This window comes from Colletotrichum acutatum, assembly GCF_030867785.1.
Source record: "Colletotrichum acutatum strain CBS 112980 chromosome Unknown BDZ83scaffold_1, whole genome shotgun sequence".
Taxonomy (NCBI): domain Eukaryota; kingdom Fungi; phylum Ascomycota; class Sordariomycetes; order Glomerellales; family Glomerellaceae; genus Colletotrichum; species Colletotrichum acutatum.
Genome location: NW_026848995.1, coordinates 15,670 through 36,794, shown reverse-complemented (window position 1 = coordinate 36,794; position 21,125 = coordinate 15,670). Strand labels below are relative to the sequence as shown.

General features: G+C 52.9%; 8 protein-coding genes across 8 annotated transcripts; 4 read left to right on the top strand and 4 right to left on the bottom strand.

Annotated features, from left to right (window-relative positions):
- Window positions 1–554: 554 nt before the first annotated feature.
- BDZ83DRAFT_564024 (major facilitator superfamily transporter) lies at window positions 555–2,371 on the bottom strand (the record flags this gene model as incomplete). Its single annotated transcript, XM_060503598.1, has 2 exons — window positions 555–1,972; window positions 2,071–2,371. The coding sequence occupies 2 exons, from the start codon at window positions 2,369–2,371 to the stop codon at window positions 555–557; spliced, it is 1,719 nt and encodes a 572-aa protein (XP_060371719.1).
- A 2,386-nt stretch (window positions 2,372–4,757) lies between these two features.
- On the bottom strand, window positions 4,758–6,546 carry BDZ83DRAFT_714708 (fungal-specific transcription factor domain-containing protein; the record flags this gene model as incomplete). Its single annotated transcript, XM_060511667.1, has 4 exons — window positions 4,758–4,919; window positions 4,962–5,636; window positions 5,775–6,211; window positions 6,510–6,546. 4 exons carry the CDS (start codon window positions 6,544–6,546, stop codon window positions 4,758–4,760), a joined length of 1,311 nt encoding a protein of 436 aa, XP_060371718.1.
- A 1,247-nt stretch (window positions 6,547–7,793) lies between these two features.
- BDZ83DRAFT_786864 (uncharacterized protein) lies at window positions 7,794–10,030 on the bottom strand (the record flags this gene model as incomplete). The annotated part of the gene is made up of 2 exons (XM_060515652.1): window positions 7,794–9,885; window positions 9,952–10,030. 2 exons carry the CDS (start codon window positions 10,028–10,030, stop codon window positions 7,928–7,930), a joined length of 2,037 nt encoding a protein of 678 aa, XP_060371717.1. The 3' UTR covers window positions 7,794–7,927.
- A 522-nt stretch (window positions 10,031–10,552) lies between these two features.
- Window positions 10,553–12,657, top strand: BDZ83DRAFT_686878 (cytochrome P450; the record flags this gene model as incomplete). Its single annotated transcript, XM_060511273.1, has 5 exons — window positions 10,553–10,933; window positions 10,998–11,082; window positions 11,154–11,222; window positions 11,281–11,913; window positions 11,966–12,657. The coding sequence occupies 5 exons, from the start codon at window positions 10,553–10,555 to the stop codon at window positions 12,388–12,390; spliced, it is 1,593 nt and encodes a 530-aa protein (XP_060371716.1). The 3' UTR covers window positions 12,391–12,657.
- A 537-nt stretch (window positions 12,658–13,194) lies between these two features.
- BDZ83DRAFT_686876 (aminotransferase, class III) lies at window positions 13,195–14,961 on the top strand. Its single transcript, XM_060511272.1, has 3 exons — window positions 13,195–13,683; window positions 13,737–14,080; window positions 14,137–14,961. The coding sequence occupies exons 1-3, from the start codon at window positions 13,332–13,334 to the stop codon at window positions 14,830–14,832; spliced, it is 1,392 nt and encodes a 463-aa protein (XP_060371715.1). The 5' UTR covers window positions 13,195–13,331; the 3' UTR covers window positions 14,833–14,961.
- Window positions 14,962–15,029: 68 nt separating this feature from the next.
- On the bottom strand, window positions 15,030–16,135 carry BDZ83DRAFT_759184 (ankyrin repeat-containing domain protein; the record flags this gene model as incomplete). Its single annotated transcript, XM_060515140.1, has 3 exons — window positions 15,914–16,135; window positions 15,530–15,840; window positions 15,030–15,464 (listed from the first exon to the last, which is right to left on the bottom strand). Exons 1-3 carry the CDS (start codon window positions 15,975–15,977, stop codon window positions 15,030–15,032), a joined length of 810 nt encoding a protein of 269 aa, XP_060371714.1. The 5' UTR covers window positions 15,978–16,135.
- Window positions 16,136–16,640: 505 nt separating this feature from the next.
- On the top strand, window positions 16,641–19,102 carry BDZ83DRAFT_714704 (major facilitator superfamily domain-containing protein; the record flags this gene model as incomplete). The annotated part of the gene is made up of 7 exons (XM_060511666.1): window positions 16,641–16,658; window positions 17,487–17,696; window positions 17,758–17,892; window positions 18,078–18,420; window positions 18,486–18,576; window positions 18,631–18,961; window positions 19,022–19,102. 7 exons carry the CDS (start codon window positions 16,641–16,643, stop codon window positions 19,100–19,102), a joined length of 1,209 nt encoding a protein of 402 aa, XP_060371713.1.
- Window positions 19,103–19,702: 600 nt separating this feature from the next.
- On the top strand, window positions 19,703–20,667 carry BDZ83DRAFT_714703 (uncharacterized protein; the record flags this gene model as incomplete). The annotated part of the gene is made up of 4 exons (XM_060511665.1): window positions 19,703–19,745; window positions 19,824–20,352; window positions 20,442–20,541; window positions 20,599–20,667. 4 exons carry the CDS (start codon window positions 19,703–19,705, stop codon window positions 20,665–20,667), a joined length of 741 nt encoding a protein of 246 aa, XP_060371712.1.
- Window positions 20,668–21,125: the final 458 nt, after the last annotated feature.

The following is a 21,125-nucleotide window of genomic DNA, read 5'->3' as shown; positions in this document are numbered from 1 at the left end:
TGGATTGGAGCATCTTGTTTGGTTGGCAGCGAGCATCAACTGGATACCAAAAAATAGGATGCAATCTTTTCTCTCTCTCTCTCTTCTTAACGGACTCCACGGGTTCACTCACCACCACTTGACCCTCTTTTTACCCTCCTTTTGTGGACATATGAACTCCGGATATCTGGATCGCAAGAGACGTATCTGAATGATAGTTGGTGAACGCGGGCAAGACATCAAAGAAAACTTCAGATCTGAGGTCTCACTTTAGTCGAGAAGCGACAAGACGGAGAAGACAGTGACCACTCCAACCTCCTGATCCTCCTCGGTCGATCGGGGCGCAAGGGGCTCACCAGTGGTCAGTTTTGCTCGTTAAAGAATAAGAGAAGGTGTTAGCTGTCTGTCTATTCCCTGGGATTGGTCACGGCATTTACTGACCCCGGAGATACGCAAAGCTTCACATCACATAGTCAACTTCGTAGTACCCCATTTGTGAACAAAACTTGTTGTCTATCATCATCTAGTCTATGACTGCGCCGAGCAGCTGCCTCATCTATTCTATGCACGTCTCATCATGAGCTTCCCGTCTGCGCCTCGGCAGCCTTCTCCTCGTTGCCTGAGCCGCCTTTACGATGCCGCCACTCCCTCGCCAAAAACGTCAACGCAACACACAATCCCAGCCCAGCAAGCCCGACACCCATGTACAACGCGCCCCGGAATCCCCTGAACTGCTCCTCCTTGGTCCCCGTGCCCTTGCTGACGTGCACCTCCACCGTGCCCGCGAACCCGACGCCGAGCGCGATGCCGTAGTTGACCACCGTGTTGACCAGACTCGCTCCAATGCCCTGGTGCTCCTTCTTGACGGCATTCGACAGGATCAGCGTCGCGGCGGGGAAGCTCATGTCCATGCCAAAGGGCATGATGATCATAGAGACGAAGATCTGCGCCCAGTAGATCTGGTTCTCGGGTGCCGTGGCCGTGAGGATGACGCCGACGGTGAAGGCGATGAGCGCCATCGTCATGACAACGGGCGGGCGCACCTTGAGCGGGCCGAGGAGCTTGCCCGTGATGACGGCCGCGAGACCCCCCGTGACAACGACGGGCGAGAACCACGCGCAGGTGAGCAGCGGCGAGAGCGTGCGGATCTCCTGGAGGATCTGCACGAGGTAGAGCGTCCAGATGCCGAAGGTCGCCCAGCCGCAGACGACGGCCGCGAGGACGAAGGCGACGTCGGCGTTGACGGCGTCAAAGGGCAGAAGGGGCTTCTCGGCGTACTTGAATTCGATTGCGGTGAAGACGCCGAAAAGGACGAGGCCGAGGATGAGTGGGACGAGGACCGTGGGTGTCTTCCAGCCGTCAATGGGCGCCTGATTCCAGGCAAAGTTGAAGAGGACGAGCGCCACGATGCCCGTGACTGCGCCGGGGATGTCGAGCTCGACAAACATGTCGCTGAGGGTCCTCGGGGGGCGGTCGACCTTTGCGTGCGGCTCGGGGATGATGAAGTAACCCGCGACGGCGAGGATCGCGAGCCAGATGGAGAGAGCCCACAGCGCCCAGGGCCACCACTCGAGCTCGAGCGTGCAGGCGATGGCGGCTCCGACGACGCCGCCCATGGGCGCGACGGCGCCGAAGAAAGAGAAAACCATGGCCTTGCGGTGACCGGGCGGGTAGGCGGCGCCGAAGAGGGCCAGGGCGTTGGGGAGGCAGATGGCCGGGCCGATGCCCTGGAGGACGCGGGAGAAGACGGCGAGGGTGAAGTTTGAGTAGACGCTGAGGCCGGCGATGAGGGACCACAGAGAGAACCAGGCGAAGCCGATGATGAGCATGCGCTTATATCCGAAGGCGTCGCCGAGGCGGCCGGAGAAGAGGATGAAGGTGCCGACGGTGAGAGAGTAGCCGGCGACGAGCCAGGCTAGGCGGGCCGGGTTGTCTACGTGGAAAGAGCCGCCGATTACGTGGAGAAGGACGAGTGTTTCCATGTATGCGGCCTCTGTTAAAGTGGTCAGTCTATGTTCTTTATGTTCTCTCATGCTCCGAGATGGTGTGATGTTGTGAGATGGAGTTTGGGGATAGAGGGCAGCAACGTACGAGTGCAAAATTGTGCCATGCAGCAGATGATTACGAACATAGCTTCACGGGGGAACGACATGCCGTCGACGGCCCATACTGAAGAAGCATTGGATTGTTGCGGCGCGAGGTTGTCGCCATTGTCGTCGCTTGAGTCGTCGTCTCTACTCGATCGGCCTAAGCTTGAGTCGTCGGGGATGTGCTTGTCGTCCCGGAGCATGTTGACGTCCGGTGTCGCAGCGGCGGTCCTGTCGCCTGATGATGAGTCGATGCTCTTGCGAACATACTGTTGCTGCTTCTCAGATGCCGACGGAGAAGCCATCGTGAACTGGAGTGCGGTGTTCCTTCAACTTCGGAATGTTGCTAACCCTGACCTTCAAAGAACAGGAAAGGCCCCAGGTAGGACCATCAACGACGGGCGATCCTCGAGTTGAAGTAATGGAAGATGATCTACCCGTCAAGTTGACGCCAACGCGCGAAGGCGGGAACGCCCCTCCGAACTGGGGAGGACCCATTTACAATTTGGAAAATTCGCCATTCCCGGACTAGGCGTACATACGAAAGTACGGGACTAAGAAATTGAATCAAAGATCCCCGAACCAGCCAGCCAGGCCAGCGGGACAAGGGAACGGCCTAAAGACCTACCTTAGAGGCTTAGAGCCGTCTGTCTCGGACTTACACGTGGGATTGGCGAGTTCTAGCAGAGGGTCCGATCCAGGGTAGGGTGTACCGGGTATGGGTCCTTTTGGATCATGGATGGATCTTTTCTTTTCGTCCCTGGAGAATTGCTTCCGTGTGGTGGTTGCTGACTGGGTTCTTTGGGCTCACCAAGACGGTATTAGACCATATCCCAGTTGAGCACCACACATCCTTGGCCCCATCACGCGGCACGCGAGTCGGCATTCCAGCAACTGACTGCAGTTTTGCGTGGTCCATCTTTGCCATCAAACCAGTCGGTGCTCAGTGCGCTGCTGCGTCGGTGACAGCCTGTTGACTGTTCTATGGGACCCCATGAGAGGATATTTTTACCCTTTTCGGGATGACGCCCCCAGCGGGAAAAGAGTCAAAATCTAATCTGATCTGTAACTTTCCCAACGGGACGGGACCATGACGTCTCTTTCGGTGTATCCGTACGGAGTTACCTTGTTGAAGATATGTCAGCGACTTCCATATGATGGATGACTGAGAACCTTTCTGTCAAGTAAGCCTACGAGATCGGTCAGACGGTCAGACAACCTTCTCGAAGCCGCATTAGAGATGAACAGCAAGACATGTTAACAATGCAGCCCATTCCCGCCCATCGGCAAATCCGCCCCCGGGGCCGCGGGACACGCAGAGCTCTAGAACTCTCGTATACCTACACGTACAGCCCCCAACCTTCTTCCCCAATCCAGCTTCTGGTCACGAGCCCTTTGTCGAGAGCTAGGAAAGCTGGACTGCGGGCGGCGGCGCAAGCCAGCGAGCGGGACAAACCTTTGCTTAACTCCTTTCGGAACACTTTTCGGAAAAGGCTCAACTCCAACAGTGCTTAACCTGCCACAGGTGTCAAGGGTGCCAGTGCTCAGCAGACGCAGGGCTGAGAGGGCACGGAAGGTTCCAAAGAGGCGGGCAAAAGGCGTTCAAAGTGTCGGGCTGGGCTGGTCTAGTGCCAAAGGCGCAAGAGCTTAGCAAAGAGCGTGGCGCACTGGCGTACATTTTCCCCCGCGCGCTCGGGATGGACGCCGCCATCCCACCCTCAAGTTTGGACGCTTCCGATGCCTACCAGTGCCAACACGCTGGGAGCTTGGGCCCAAGTCAAGCCTAGTCTGGCTGCTGTCTGACAGACCAAGTTGACAAGTCCGCGGGTTCCAGCCACTTTTGGCGTTCTGGAATGGCCGTATTCGGCAGTGCGTTGGAAGTTGAGATAGCGGTGGATTGTAAAGCTGCGCTGGTGGTGATGCGCTGGAGCCTGGAGGACGTGAGGGCCGGGTTGACATTCATCCAAGGAATGTCTGAAAGACGGTTTATCTCTCCGGGTGGACTTGAGCTGCTGGTTGTTCAGATGAACCCCTGCCATTCTGTTGTTCGTTGACCAAAATCCTCGCCAAATCTTCTGGCGTTATTTGCTCATTGTTGTCCGGTTCGCGCTCTGCTGCCAAGGCCAACAAACAAATTGCTCAGCAGCGTTTGAGATCACGGGATTTGTTTGTCTACAACAAGACGCCATTCATCGTGAAGAATCGGGGAAAATTCCCAGTCATGTACGAGTCAATCACATCTAACACCGAAGGAGATTCAAGGGAGAGTGTGAAGAAAGTATTCCCGTATATCCGTATTTCCGACAGCTACCCCTCCGTTATTCCGCTTCTCAGCAGACAGCTGTGGGGCCGGGCTACTTCCGGTGGAGGAGGGGGGCAGACCAGAGAGAACCACAGAGTCAGAAAACTGTACTCTTGAATTACACACGTCAGAGCCGCGCGCGTGTCCTGGTATCTTGCTATCATCGGTCCTTGTTGCAACGTTTCGGAACTCGCGTATCTCCTTCCGAGATTTGATCTGCCAAAATATCTCAAAAATGACATCCACGCCGGTAGTCCACGGCGCGGCGCCGCCGAGGACCCATCGGAGGTCGAGTAGTACGGGGCTCGCGGCGGCGCGGATGAAAGAGTAAGGTAGTTCGCATTGCATCAACACGGCAGAGCTTCTACCAAGCCTTGCTGCGTGGAATCTCAAGCAAACGAGATCCAGAGCTGCCGCTCATTCATCACGCGGCATATACTCCACGGTCCCGAGCCAACGGTTCCTCCCCCTCCATCACGTTCTTCCCACATGTGCTGAAGCAGCATCGATGTCTGACGAATATTACCCAGTCCAATGGAAGAGAAGGTGTGCTCGAGTCACTCGCGGAGGAAACTCCGCTGGCCCTGGTCCACCACGCATGACCCGACCACAGCGATGGGCCAGCATAGGCTCGTGTTGATCTGGACGCTCGGAGGCAGCTGTGCTAGGCTCTCGAAGGCTTCGGAAAGGGCCGCTTGGGTCATTTTCACCGATAACTTATTCTCGTCGTCATTATCCTCATTATGGCGGTCCTTATCATCGTCTTGTGGAAGAGGATAGAGCGCTGTATACAAGTACAACAGGATCGCTTTTTGATATATGTAGCCGGCAAGAACGACGACATCAGAACTGGTTGCTAGGTTCGGTGTCCAGTCCTGAATCTGTCTCTGGAGCTGAGCAAAGACGAAAAAGTCGTTGGCAGAGGGCCGCCAATTCGGGTCTTCTGCGTGAGATGACAAGCGGCGACCGAGTTCGAAGATGGACGGTATCAGGAGCAGAAGGTCTAGCCAGCAACCACACAGACTACCGACGTAGGATGCTGCTACTAGATCTTTCGCCAGAAATACCAGGTCGTTACTGAGGAAGAGCTGGTCGCTTACACGCGCGTCGGAGATCATGCTCAGCGTTACCGTGTAGACGTAATCTTCGGTCAAGAAATCCTTGAGGCCTTTGGGTAGTTGGCTGTCGAGGGTCAACGACGGGAGAAGAAGCGGCTGGGCTGCTATGAGATGATCAAAGATGGCGCCATTGATGTCGCCTTTTGCCGTCTATCGATCCATGGGGGCTGTGAGCATGTAGTCTGGCATCCTGCGTGTTGTAGGGGTGCGCCAAGAGGATAGGGGCGACGATGTCGATGCTCTGCGTGTCGACGGATGAGAAAGAGAGCAAGACATGAACAAACTGACCTCGATGAAGCATAAAATTAAGGCCCCGATGCCCATGGTGAGCTTTTGCTCGAGCGGCTGCCCGCCAATAAAGCTCGAGAGGCTTCGCTGGAACAAACGAATCGACCGGCCATAATATTGGTCCGCAACCCGGTCTCCGCTGCACAGAGACTTGGACGCTCTGTGAACGGCACTCTGCGTCAGGAGTAACTGCAGCACGAGGTCGCTGCCAAACGCCAGCGGGATCAACTGTACGCAAAAGGGGTTATCCGGCGTCGACCCGTTGGCCATGCTGACCGTTGTCACGCCTAGGTAGTGGCTCAACAGGTCCATCGAGCTGCTGTCGTTGATCCCGGGCATGAAGGACAGTTGCCTCGGGACTTGGACCCCGGGGCTCGGCGGTGTTCTCAGTGACGCGGCCAAGGTATCCACCAGGACTTCATCGTCATAACATCCATCTGAAGCGGTTGGGAAACAAAGAGGGTCCAGTACCGTACTGAAATCGACGGGGCTTCCGTGGGCGGCGAGAGGTTCTAGGATGTCATCCGCTCGGCTCCCTTTAGTAGTATGTGACGTTAGCTGGGAGCTCGACATAGACGGCGCCTCGTCAGATGGGAACGATGCCTGTGGTATCGAGGCAACAGCCACGTTCGGCTCGGGTGACTTGGAGGACCGAGTAGCAGCAGCAGCAGCAGCAGCAACAGTGTCGGCCCTTTGCCGCGCGGCACTGGTCGGAGGGGCTGCCCGATACGGTACCGGATCCTCCCTGCGCGTCGACGCCGGAACCGGCCATTGACAATCGAACCCGTTGCGTTGGCAGCCACGACAGCACGGCTTCGTCTCGTCGCACTTTTTCTTTCGGCCTCGGCACGTCAAGCACCCAGTTCGCACGCGAAAGATAGGTCCAGCGCGGGTGGTTCGTGGCCTCGGTGACATGATGTTTCTTGTCTGGTCAAACGTCAAGCCCTTTTTCTATTAATGAGTTGCAGAGAGGGTTGTGCTCGTGCACGTGTGATAATACGATGGTGAGATCGAGAGGACGTAGAAGAGGCCAAGACTGTGATCTCTGGCGTTTTGGGTGCTCTGAGACGTGAGTGAGAGTGAAGCCGCTCAACTATTCTGGTCTGGGTCCAAGATTCGATGATACGAAAGAAAGCAGAAAGCGTGCGGGGGTCTGCCGAAGCTCAACGGCTTTGTCGTCTCGAATGCGCGATCCGCCGGAGCCGCGGGGCCGATTCCGGAGCCGCGCCAGCGCGGTAAAGCACAGGATTGTGCCACTCGCGGAGTCTCCGGCCAGCAATCTCTCGGTGCGACCTATTTCCGTGACGACATGGAGGTTATGTGCCATCTTTGATTCCCTAGGTGAGGTGAACATAGGCGCCATGCTGGCACATCTCTACAAAAAATTGCCTGCGTAGAAGGGTCGTTCAGGTAAAAGCGTGTTCAAGGATGTTGCAAAAACGATCGTGTGAGAGCTGGTCACAACGACAGACTTGGACCTTTTCACGGGATTGAAGTCTCGGTCAAGTAGTGTGCTCATCAACCGAATAGATCAGTCATACTGTCGAGGGTATTGAGAGCCGTGTGAATAGTTCCAGCTCTCCAGTTCCGAGACGCTTGCTCGTGTTATGAGACCGTCCATTATTCGAACTTCCAGAGAACAACCATCGAAGCGCCATAGCACTCCGGAGTAGTGTGGGTCAGTCAATCCGCGTTTACCGCACTTGCCGCAGCTCTCTAACAGTATAATATCATTATTAATTTCGTAATCCAAACTTTTATTAAAATATTTTATCGTGACTAGCTAGCTATAATATTTATAGTCTAGGTCAGGGTCCGTTAACTTATGTATTGTAATATATTAATACGATGTTAGGTTGAAGTACTATAACCGGTAAATCTTGACTTTCTTTCTGGGACATAGATGAGATACTTGTACAGAAGGCTGTAGACGTGTTATTACATTTTGACTTCCGTTTATTGGTGCTTTCTATTGATCTAATATTAGTATTGTTTACCTCGTCTTGTAATGAACATCGTGTAAGATTGTAGAACAAGATATTCCAGCAGGTGTCACTATGCTGATATACAGAGAGCCTCAAAGAAGATAACTTTAAATAGGGCATTTCGTGAAGAGCCGCAGGGCTATCACACACGTAATTAGGAACCGGCAACTATCTGAACGAGAACCGAACTTCTTCCCTGACGATCTTGGCAAGCCGCAGCGCATCCTCCCTTCCCTTTCTTGAGAACACATTGAAGTATGCCAGGAAGCTGTTCACGCCATGGCTCGGGTGGGCGACCTTCTGACCCTTCTTCACCAAGCATCCGTACCGACTCACGTTTTTGGCTAGATCAGGCCGACGATTGAACAGATCGTCGCAGATATCCCCTGAGTCGAAAATGCCCTCCGCCGAGGAAAAGTCGTAATCCGCGGGGATGAAGACCATCACGCACGTGTACTGGGGGCCGTTCCTGTAAGCGTGACAGAGCGCCTTTGTGCGCTCCACGTCTCGCAGCGCGATCAGCATTCCCAGGCCCCAATAATCGACGCCGTGCGTGGACTCGATGACCTGTGTGCCCTTCATGCCCGGCGGGCGCGGGTTGATCTCGATGAGCCACGCCTCGGGGCTCTTGATCGCGCCCCGGCTCTGGGTATCGGCGGCCCTCGGTCGGAGGTCGAGAACGCCGCCCTCAGTGCGGTACTCGACCGTCGAGTTGTCCACTCGTCCCTCGAGGTGCATGACGCCGTTGCGAAGTCCCAGCCTCAGCAGCGTATTGTGGAAGCAGATCCGGAGCAGGTTGATCTCCGATTCGGGGAGCTTGGAGGGGAATACGCTGTCGAGCTCGATGAAAGTTTTTGCGCCGCCGAAGCTGGAGCCGTTTGTGTCCGCGCTTTTGGGGAAGTCATCGCAAACCTCGAAGAAGAGGATCTCGCCGTCCAGGAGAACAAAGTTGGCGTCCACCTCCGGGCCGGCACAGTACCTCTCAATCACGAATTCGCTGCCGTGCCTGGACTTGGAGAGGGCGTCGAGGGGCCCCATGGCCTCGATGAGCTCGGTGTTGTTGTTGATAAGGAATACGCCCTCGGAGCTCCAGCCGTTGCAGGGCTTGATGATGCAGGGGAACAGAGAGCTGCCGTGCGTAGCCGCGACCTGGAGGATCTCCTGTGTGCTCGAGACAAGATGCGACTTTCGGCCCTCGAAGACGCTGGTTGCATACTTGTTGGTGGCGGTCATGAGGGCTTCGGGCTTGGAGCTTGGGAGACCAAGCTTTTGCGCCGCCAAGGCTACTTGATGTTGGAATGAGTCACAAAAGGTGATAATACCGTCGACTTTCCCTTGGTAAGTGGCGACTGCCTGTGCAATTCGGTCTGCGAATCCTTCGTCCGGAGGCTGGGACATCTCGATGGGGATGAAAGCCTCTCGCCAGTGTTCATACTCAAGACCCTCTAACCAGTGGCCTGGGACATCGAGAACGACCATTTTGATTCCCAGAGCCATGGCGGCGAGATAGATGTTGGGTCCCGTGCCTCCATCGCTGGGGTGCTGGCGACTGCCCTCAACGATGACCAGGGTCTTAGGAGCTGTCGGCGTCGTTATCCACGGGAAGGACAAGCGGTTCTCCGTCTCAGCTTCGACGAACTGTGAGAACGAGCGGGCTTCGAGTGACCCAATCCCAGGCGGCAGTGCCTGAAGGATGAGACCACCCGCAGACACTTCGAGTAGTTCTGCGAGGTCGTCCAATTGAGAGACTTGGACAGGCAGACCCGAAAAGAATCTCAGTGGCTCTGATAGGGACGACCGGGCGTCTACGAACTCGCAGTCAATGAAGCGGAGCGGGATGATATCGGATCGAACGATTTGCCCCTCAACGAGCGGCACGATGAGCTTGGCGACGCGGGGGCCGCACCCGAGGCCGTTTTTTAGGGATGCGCGTAGACATTCAGAGAGGAAATCGGTCGCAAGCTTAGATGATGAGATGGAGAAGCGCCAGTCATCGTCCCACGCGTGGCTCAGCCGTGTGTTGTTGGAGGCATCTGTTGGGGTAATATCGAAGACAACGTCGATGGTTTGCCAATCGTTGCCGCGAATCGGATTCGTGTAGGCTTTCCAAGAGAATTCATATACAGCTGACGATGGTTAGATAAAGGACCGAAGCTGTGCCTGATGTAGGCAAGGGATGATCACTACTTTACCTTCATTCGTTGGAGATAGGACTTGGAAGTGATTTCTCGCGGATTTGGTTTGGTCCGGCAGATCAATGATGTCGCCCATGACGATTGGAATGCTAGTATATAATGAGAACGACTTTTTGCAATTATTACAAAGCTGTAACGTTCTTCTCTAAATTGGATCAATCGTCGTGCTGAATCACTCATATGACATTAAGCACACTATGTCCAGCTCTTCTCAAGACGTGTCCGCGACGAGCCTTCTCTGGCGGCCTACTTGAAGCACCATTCAAGAAGCTGCGAAGCACCATTCGAGAAGCTGCGTGCTTATACGTCTGAGTTTACCTTTCAATATGCCAAGCTTACGATATTTTCCCAACTTACACGCGCATAATATGCCTGGTTTGTGATTATCTGGTTGCTTACGTGCTTGATTACCCGATCCACAAGCAACCATGCTGCAACAACTCCACTCCATAAAAGATCCCTGTCAGCTTCATGAGAAATTGCAAGAGTATCAATGTCATTCATATACTTTTCAATCTCAAACGGCGACATACTTTCGCCTGCTGCCGGAACATTTCGTCGACTTCTGTTCTATGAAGCCCCAGCAATTACCGCCAAGATGTCCGACCTATTTTCCGGTCCACGTAGGTACCTGTTGGATAGAACGCTTACCGAGAGCTTGACCATCGCAGCCTCTTTTCTCGTCGTTGTCGTTCTCTACAAACTCGTTCCGTCACTCATTAGCCTGTACCGCTGGAAAGAGCCGAAAGTCCGTGTGCCTGTCTTGAATCTCGGCGAAGACAAAAACTACGCCTCTGCCTCAGAAAAGTACGTGCACGACTTCAAGTCCATTCTCCAACAGGGCTGGGAGAGGTTTCGAGATGGTGTCTATCAGGTCTGGGGCATCGACGGCTTCGTGGTAATTGTTGCACCCAAGTTTGTCGAGGAGCTCAATGCCAAGGGAACGGATGTGGTCGACGTGCATGCTGCGAGTCAGACGGTATGATATTGTCCAATAATGGTCCGAAACATTCTGAACAATTGACTGATGGGTGTCTATGTAGCGAATCATCGGCGATTACGAATGGCTGCGGATTGCGGACCATCTTCTGTTCCATTCAGTGCAGACGGACTTGACACGACAAGTTGGTAAGTGATACTAGCAGCCACCATGGTCTTCTGATGAAAACGAGGAATCCAAGGTTACTGACGCCAAAAAGGTGCATTGCTCCCCGGTATGCGAGAAGAAGTTGAGTATGCGTGCTCCTTGCACCTGCCTGCTGGTCAAGGTAAGTCGTTGGCTCAGGAATCATGAAAGCCCAGTAATCTAACAGCTCAACCCTTCAGAATGGTCCTCTGCTGCACTTTGGCCTCGCATGATCAAAATTATGGCCCTAGTCGTCTCCCGCATGACTGTTGGTCCGGATCTGAGCCGCGACGAGGTCTGGCTCGACACCATGGTGGGCTTTCTTGACGACTTGTTCGCCGGCGGCTGGGCCCTCAAGGCATGGTCCCGACCCTTGCGTCCCTTTGCCGCCAGAGGAGGTTTTGTCTCAGGCATTTGCGATGTGTGGAAGCGACAAGCTACTGCCAGAGACATGTTGATTCCGATCATAAAGCAGCGCCGGGCGGCGGAAGCGGCAGCTCGAGCTTCCGGAAAGGAGTGGGAAAGACCGAATGACCTTCTGCAGTGGATGACTGATAACGCAGCAAAGGACAGGTCACCTAAGAGTGACGGCTTCGTAGCCGAGATGTGTCTCGTCTCAGGATTTGGTTCTCTTCACGCTTCAGGCGTCACCTTGACCAATGCGGTCCTGGATTTGGCGGCAATGCCGAAGTATCAGGACACCATTAGAGAAGAGAACCAAGAGGCGCGGAAACGCCAAGAGTCAAACACAAAAGAGGCGGCAGTCCTTAGCAGCCTCACAAAGCTTGACAGCTTTTTGAAAGAGTCTCAAAGAATGAACCCTACCACATTGAGTAAGTGGCCAATGATACCATGTTCAGATGCTCAAGCTAATGAGGCGAAAAGCTGCATTTTCAAGGCAAGTCATGAAGCCCGTAACCCTTTCAAACGGCGTTCATCTTCCGGAAGGGACTCACATCCTCGCTCCCTCATCTATGGTCTCGTGGGATCCTGAAGTCTACTCCTCTCCCGAAAAGTTTGATGGTCTTCGTTTCCATAATAAACGGATGAACGCGGCCGACGGTGGTGCTCATAGAAACCAGTTCACGAGTTACTCTTCCGAGCAATTGCATTTCGGGTTCGGGCGCCAGGCCTGTCCCGGTCGTTTCTTCGGTAGTGCGGTCATCAAGCTCATCATCCTTCATTTGGTTGATCATTTCGAATTGGACCTTGTTGATAAGGAGGCAGGGAGACCTAAGAACGGGATTAAGGGGGCGATGATCACTCCGGGGGAGGAACAGGAGATACTATTTAGGCGCCGACAGCTTTAGCTCCAGTCTATTGCAATGAGCGCGAGAAGAGTTATCAGCTTGCACTTCGCCAGAAAGGAAAAACTCTTCAATCTTGCGATTCAAGTTACTGACTCCTTCTCGGCGTCCTCATCAACGTGGAAGTCCCCCAATGTATCGACCTTTGACGTGGTTTCTGGCATTATAATACTTATTCAAGCCAGGATATTGGGAGAGGTACCTTAATGAAAGCAAAGGGACAAAGTCACTCTATCCTGTAATTTGCCAACTCTATTCGATGGTGTTGACTCTACAACTCAAGACATCAAATAAGATGTACAACATGATCGTCTTCTCTCAATACCTCAGCAGTTCGTACCCTTACGAAAGACACATCAATACGATTTACCAATTTGAATACACTGAATGCCATTGACAACTATATGGGCTTAGTTGCGGCAATACCAATGAACTGAATAAGTTTACATGTATCTGTCCTGATCCAACTAGGCCTAGCCACATCAGTGCAGATTTATATTCCTAAAGGCGTTTACCAAAACCAGGTACTTATGCTTTCTGAACTTCCCTTTACAGAAAAGAAACGCAAGTAAAACGCAACAGGATTAACAAAAGGAAGGCAGAGAAGGAACGATGAAAAAATAAATCAGAAAAGCTAGGTGACTTGGCGACGGGTCCGCATGCCGGTGCGACTAAGCTGGAAACTAACCGGGTAATCAAGGTTTGCAGGTATGGTTTTGTACAGCAAGTAAGCACATTTGAGAGGGAACTCAGCAACACTGAACATTGTCGAATAGTAGCGTCAACCTGGTATTTTTCTTTGCAATCCTAGGCGTTCCCTTTTCATCTACTATAGTAAGTATTTCAAGTCTGGCCAGTCCATGAATATTCCAAATTACCTCATCTCGTCGCGCTTGACTTGCACCCGAATACTCTGATTATTGCCCCACACTGAAACCTTCACCATGGCCGTCCCCGAAGTCGCATCAGCCGAGAGAACTCCAGTCATCGACCAGTCCAAGACCAGCATTTTGCATCCCAACATCCACAGAAAGCCGCCGCCGATTGTAGCCTCTGGCAAAGGGTCGTACTTGATACTCGAGGATGGCCGCCGGATCTTTGAGGCGTGTGCAGGGCCTGCCGTCGCCTGTCTCGGCCATGGAAACACTGAGGTTACTCAGGCTGTTGTCGAGCAGATGCAGAGCGTGTCCTACTGCTTTGCCTTGAATCAGTCCAACCGGCCGGCCGAAGAACTCGCCAAGGCGGTGATTGAGACTACGAATGGAAAGCTTGCAAAAGGAACCATCATGAGCTCTGGTAAGTCTATAGCTAAATCGCCCCATGTCTTGTACCTTGCTAACTGATGCAAGGCTCGGAGGCTGTCGAGGCAGCAATGAAACTCGCAGTAAAGTACTTTGCGGAACTTGGCGTACCCAATAGGGCGGGCTTCATAGCCCGAGCGGGTGCCTTTCACGGAACCACTCTGGGCTCACTTGCGTTGAGCGGCAAAGTCGCGTTCCGTAAACCTTTTGAGCCGCTCCTTAAGAGCGACATGGTATCCTTTGTCTCTATGCCCAACATGTATCGCGGCATGCTCGATGGCGAGACTACGGAGGAGTACGTCAAGAGACTGGCGTGTGAGCTCGACGCCGAGTTCGAGCTTCGCGGACCCAATAATGTCTGTGCCTTTATTGCAGAAACGGTCAGCGGAAGTGTGAGTTTTCAAAGCTTCTCCATCACGTTCAGGGGACCGTTGACTGACAATATTAGGCACTGGGCTGCCATACTGCGCCTCCGGGATACTTCAAGGCCATCAAGGCGGTATGCGACAAGCATTCGGCACTGCTAATCCTTGATGAAGTTTTCTGCGGCATCGGCCGCACAGGGACATACCACGCCTGGCAACAGGAAGATGTGATTCCCGACATCCAGACAGTAGCAAAGGGCGTCGCTGGCGGGTACGCACCCGTCGCGATGATGCTCGTTAATCAGAGGGTCGTCGATGCCATCGACGGCGGATCCGGCGTCTGGAACCACGGGCACACTTTTAGCTCGCACCCCGTGGCATGCGCAGCGGGTGTTGCCGTTCAACGTATCATCAAGAGGGAAGATCTCGTGGAGAACTCGATGCGCATGGGAGAGCGTCTGGGAGCGGCTCTGCGCGCTGCTCTGGGCGGTCATCCCAATGTTGGAGACATTCGAGGCCGGGGGCTGATGTGGGCGGTCGAGTTCGTCAAGAACAAGACCACGAAGCAGCCTTTCCCTGCAGAGGATGCCGTATCTGCTAGGATAAGTCAGACTGGTCTCTCGGAGCCATGGAACGTTTATTTCTATCCAGGAGCTGGAACTGCCGATGGTATTTCTGGAGACCACATTACAATTGCTCCCGCATATACTGTCAGCGAGAAAGAGGTGGATCTGATTGTTGCCAAGCTCCATGGACTTTTGCTTGATGTTCTCGGCTAAGGTATTTCTCATTGTATTGTGATGGAGAGGAACCCATATCTTGCCCTTTGGGTGCATTTAAGAAGCAGGGGTCACATCCCCGATAGACGCAGCAAATTTCTTTTTCTTCATGTAGGTACGACATGCGATAGTTCTATTCCTTTTTTTTTTTTTTTTTTTTTTTTTTTTTTGGCATTTATACAAATTATTTAGTAGTGTCATACAAAGCCAGATGCAGCACTTGTGACGCCTATTCTTGATGCCTCGGGGACAAGTGCAATGGACTGGTTGACATCGGCACCATAGTCTAAAAGCAAACGCACCAGGTCCTCGTTCCCGCCTAAAATGGCCTTGAAGAGAGCCGAGTGCCCGCACCCATCTACACTATTCACATTGGCACCGGCCTTGAGCACGAGGCGGACGATGTTCATCTGGTTACTCTCTACGGCCAGATGAAGCGTGTCCTTGCGCTGTTGCGTCAGCGCATTCAGGTCTCCTCCCTTTTCGATCAGTAGTTTGACGATGGCCTCGTTGCCGTGCACAACGGCCGCGTGGAGTACTGTTCCGCCAACTCCGCCCATGGTGGACTGGTTTCCAAAGATGGGTTCGGTGGCCTCCTGGTTTTTCAACCAGCAAGATAATGATATGCCTGTCTACATGCCGATAGTCTCAGCATTGACATAAGAAAGTCTCCGACACACTATAGAATTTTCCTTACCTGGGTATCCGTGTTTGCGGAGTTATTATCATGATCGAAAGTTGGGTAACCCGACAGCGGGTCCATAAAACCACGCCGTGGGTTGAGGTTAGATTCGATGATGGGGTCTAGACTAAGCGCTCTGGATAACGGAGAGGACTGAAATGAGAAAGCCTCGTCGTCGGAAGGGGCCAGAGTTTGGTGACTTCCTTGCGTCTTGTGATTATTCGTTGAAGTCGGCGTCGGTTTGGTGGTGCCACTCCCACCTGAACCGGCCGGGGACGCACTCCGTTGATTCTCGAGATCCTCGATGCGCTTTAGTAGGCCTTTCCCTGTAGGGTGTCAGTATCACTTGCGTTACTTCCACTGTTTAGCTCGCGGGTGGGGTATCCGGATGCAACCTACTGTAAGTTCGCTGGGCCTCTCTATTCTGTTGCCGTCTCCTTTCGCTGACAACGTTGCCTGCCATTCTTGAGTACTTCAACCGAAACGCCAAGATTCACACTTAACAAGAGCTTCCGAGAACAATGTTCGTCCGAGGGAGCCGAAGAGGCCGCCAAGTAATCCGGTAATATATATTCTCGTTGAGGCCAAGTCCCGAGAGCATGCGAGAAGGGTCGGATCTTCCCGAATCAGAAGGTTGAAACTCAGAAGCACGGCCTGCGGGGACGGGTGTTGAAGCCGTGATGGGGACTACTGCAACCCTACTGCGGTCAAAAAGAGATCGATACGAGTGCTGATGGCATCCGTGATCTAGGGCGGGATCTTGGCGCCAAGAAAGGCAGTTCAACTTCTGAAAGTAAACATTGACTCGAATGTATCGGAAAGTAGTGACTCGAATGTGTCCGTAATTACGGGCTCCAATGACTCTCTGAAATGCTCCGTGTCTTGGGAGGAAGAGTGGAACAACATTGTGTCAGGAAAGTAGGATGTTTTCCGAGGGTCTGCATGTAGTACCACACAGCAACCATGCGTTGTGGTGTACCGTACGCGGTAAATCGTGTCGTGGCGCTGATGGCGACTGGAAAGAACTGAAAACTAAAAAGTATATAAGTTTTGTAGGAAAATTGGACTCGCGTGGGGACAAAGACCATTACACAAACCTTAAGCTGCCAGCATACCAGCCAACGACATGGGCAATATACCGCATGTTCAAAGGAGTGGTCGATTCGGTTGTATTATGGAGAAAATTGTTGAAAGCGGCAGTGCCGGACCCCTCCGGAAGCCCCTCCCGGAGGTCGGTCCCGGGGTGCAACACCCATGTTAGCGCGCGTGTACACTAAGGGTTCTGTGGAACTACACTCCACATATATCCGCCCGAGATATGGTTTGTTATGATTGGTTGTGTAAAGACACAAGCTTTTCATATTTCGTACATTAAAACAGGGTAGTGCTAGGTCTAGGTTAAGTCATTTGTCAGATGTGCTGCCATATAGCCGCATGAAGACGCGATTTATTGATTCAAGTGTAGCCCTGGCTCCATTCGACAAAGTATATTGTTGTCCCTTTCCACCTTAGTGGCCCCCATATCTGATCACGGTTGAATGCATGTGTGGATGAATACGGATGTCCGCGTCTGACATGGTATATAAACTATAACCTGCCTATTACTTGCCTCGGTGCGTCTTCCTTCTGTCATTAAACCCTCACCTCCTCACCTACTTGTCTTCTCACCTTGGTTAGGCGGCAAGTCGACCACTCAGAATCGTTACCGCCACTGACCGTTTCGTCGCAGTCGCCAATCATCCTCGCTGTAAGCATACTTGCTACCTAACCCATTTTTTAAGCAGGCCAGTTCACGTTGTGAACTATGGCAGGTAACACTCTATCAGATCAGTCTCGGTCTGAGAAGCAGGCCGGCTCCATCGTCCCCTCTTCGGACCCGGACCCTGAATCCATCTCCGGAACCCAGCACGGAGACGAAGAATCATCCCCTGCAGAACCGGAACATGAAGTCTACCCCGAAGGCGGTACCCAGGCATGGCTTGCCGTTGCGGGTTCCTTCCTCGTTTACTTCGCATCTTTCGGTGTCGTGAACAGCTTCGGCTTCTTCCAGACCTTTTATCAACAAGAGTACCTGAAGAATTACTCGCCCACCGCCATTTCCTTCATCGGAACCCTGCAGATCACCCTGATGTATCTGTCGGGTGCTGTTGCCGGAGCACTGTTTGATCTCTACGGTCCCAAAGTATGTAGCCCTGCTCCCAAGTCCCACTCCTCGGTTCTAAATTTTCTAACTTTCATGTGAGTGGCTCTACCTGTTCGCTGCCATTGGTGGTGCCGGCTCCATGCTTGCGACATCCTTCACGCAGCCGAATGCAATCTGGCAGCAATTTCTGGCCCAATCTCTTCTCTTCGGCCTTACAGTCGCCTATGGAGTGCAAGTAAGTAGTTTACTCTCCTCCTGTTGAACTACCAACGCTCATCCTCGGCCCCACGCTCTAAAGACATGGAGGACAAGGGCACGGGGTCCGGTGATGGCACGCTAGATTCAGGCAGATGAATCTTGATCCCTAGGAACCTCTCGGGTCATTGTAAGCTCTTGAACGTACTGACTCCAGTGTGATAGCCCGCTCTCACGGTTGCAGGGCAGTATTTCCACCGCAGGCGTGCTCTGGCCATGGGAATCGTCGCCTCCGGTAGCAGTTTCGGAGGAGTCTGCCTGCCAATCATGTTCTCCAAACTGATTCCCACCATTGGTTTCCCGTGGGCACTGCGTGTCGGGGCTCTGATCATGGTCATCTGCTACGCTATAGCCATAGTCGTCTCCTCGTCCAAACGGCCCAAGAGGAAGATGAGATCTTTTAGGGATCTGCTTGACTACAAAGGCTTTCTCGACATCCGATACTCTTGTCTCTCAGCCGGAGCAGTCATCTCAAGTCTCGGCATTTACGTTCCGTTTTACTACATTGGTAAGTGCATGATTTCACATCTTTTCGGCTTCGTACCCTGCAAATTGCCGTCTAACAAAATCCAGAGCCGTTTTGCGTCGCCCTTGATCCGAACTCGACCATTCGGCCTTACCTTCTCCCGCTGATCAACGCGGCCAGTCTTTTTGGTCGTATCATGTACGTAGTCTTCCCTGACTCTACCCACATTCTTCAGCAAACTAACTTTGATAGTGGCGGTCACGCGGCGGACCGCATCGGACGCCTGAACTTTCTCTACCCCATGATCCTTCTATGTGGGCTTTTGTGCGTGGCGATGTGGCTCCCTGCTACAACCCCTGGCGTTCTGGCTGGTTTTGCCTGCCTCTACGGCTTCGCATCTGGGGTTTTCATCTCAGTCATGCCTGCCGCCACCGGCCAAATCATCCCTGCTGATAGGCTGGGCGCAAGACTCGGCGCTTTTGGCACCGTTACGTCTATGGCGTTTTTGACTGGCAGCCCAATCGCTGGCGCGTTGATTACAAGCGAGACCCGAGCCGGGTACCATTCTCTGATAATCTTTGCAGTAAGTCTTGCATTTCTCCGTCTTATTGATCAGAAATCATTGCTAACGGCACATTCTTAGGGGTGTTGTCTGCTCGGAGGAGGAGCCATCATCTTCGTTGCTCGACTCCTGCACGACAGAAACCTCAAAAGCAAATGGTAAACTTACAAGTATGCGAAGGACTAGAAAGTCTATTCACGTGGTGGCGTTGTGTTTCACACGACCGATCTAGGCTGCATTCTCAAAACGGCGGCTCGACGCGGCACTTGGATGCGACTTTGGTTGGCTGGACCAGATCACTAAACACATGAGATTCACTCTGGAGGATGGAGATGGGAAGCATGAAAGTGGATATACGGCCTGTTGGGCAAAAGACCGAGTTGGGCTGAGTTGTGACTTCTAAGTGACTAAAAGTACGGGTGATGTGGGATGTGGGCGGACTGTGGAAAAGGAGGGTTCGAGGCTGTCTAACCTATACACGTAAACTTCTCAGTAGTATTGAATTACAGCCCGAGCAGAAGAATGCCTCAGCTATGCTTACCGCTTCCAATATGACATCTCGAAGCATAGTACATGCTGACCTGGGGACAAAAGCCATCGAAACTCAGCTTATGCACAACAGCATGTCATCATATCGCCCCCTGTTATGAAGAGACTGCCTCGACATACATATTTAAGAACACACCGCCATTATACGGACATCTTCCTGGCTCTCAAGACCGTGAACAGACATTCTATCACTCCCCGAAGTTATCCTAAGCCATGTCAGATAGCGCCACATACTTGATCACTGGAGCGGGTCGCGGTACGTGCCTCATCAAATTTACTTTCCCAAAAAGCCCCATTCGGTACACCTGGATCTAACTGGGCATTAACTGAGCAGGCCTCGGCCGCGGCCTCGCCGAGGCGATCCTCCAACGGCCCAACACCACAGTCATCGCCGCAACGCGCTCTCAAGACCAGGCCTCCGATTTGCTCAGCTTTCGCACCCACTCCGGAAGCAGACTAATCACCATCACAATCGACAGCCGTTCCCCGAAGGATGCCTCGCTTGCGATTGAGAAACTGGTCCACGATCATGGAGTGGATACGATCGACGTGGTAATCGCCAACGCGGGCATCAGCAAGGCCCCTACACCGGCTGTCGAGACACCAATCGAAGACGTCCTCGACTGCTTCACTGTAAACGCCGTTGCGCCCTTGCTTTTATTCCAGGCTACGTGGCGCCTCTTAGCGAGATCGTCGACACCAAAGTTTGTCGTAATCTCGAGTATTGCCGGGAGTTTGGGCGAGGTCCCTCGGTATGCCTCGCCCTGCGCGGCCTACGGCTCCTCCAAGGCCGCGGTCAACTTCATGGTCCGCAGGATCGGGAGCGAGAACGAGAGTCTAATCGCCCTTGCTCTACACCCAGGGTAAGCCGACACTTCTCTCTTTCCTCCCTCCTCATCTTGTGCTTTGCGTAACGTTTGGTCGCTAATGAATGTCTTTGCGGGGGGTAAAGGTGGATGCAAACGGAGATGGGCAACGCTGCTGCGATCAGGTTCGGAAAAAAGGAGGCCCCTGTCTCTGTCGCTGAGGCCACGGACTCCATTCTGACTGAGGTATGCATGCTCAGGTGATTAGATGAGCTGCATTGCTCGGAACTAACTGTTGAGCAGATTGATCAAGCGACCCGGGAGACTGCAGCTGCGTTCCGCACCTATGATCATAAGGAGCTTCCGTGGTGAATGCGATGTAGGCATTTTGTGGCTAGAAATATCTATTCGGTTTGACCAAAGGGTCAAAATCGCCGGGAAAATGTCCATAGACGAGATCAATAACACTTTTCTATTGGTTTATCCCACTCCCTGCGGTCATTGTATGATCATAATCACCCTTTGACACCGTGGTCCCACGTCTATCGTGACATTCTGAGCTGTTTGAAGACTTGAAGTTTTGAAAATAGCTATATGACTCTTCCAGTGCTTGTTGAGTAGCCCTAAAACCTGTGACTGAATACATTGGGGAAGGAATTGTTTGCAAGAGCTTTTACCAAGCCACACAAACGAGATAACTAAACTTCATGTTGACGTTGCCTACATGTCTACTGTAGTATTGGGGCATCCCTCTGCGTTACGGTTAACGGTGCTGTGAACCCAACTAAACTTAGCGCGTAGTATGTTACATGTCTGTCACCTATCTCGCC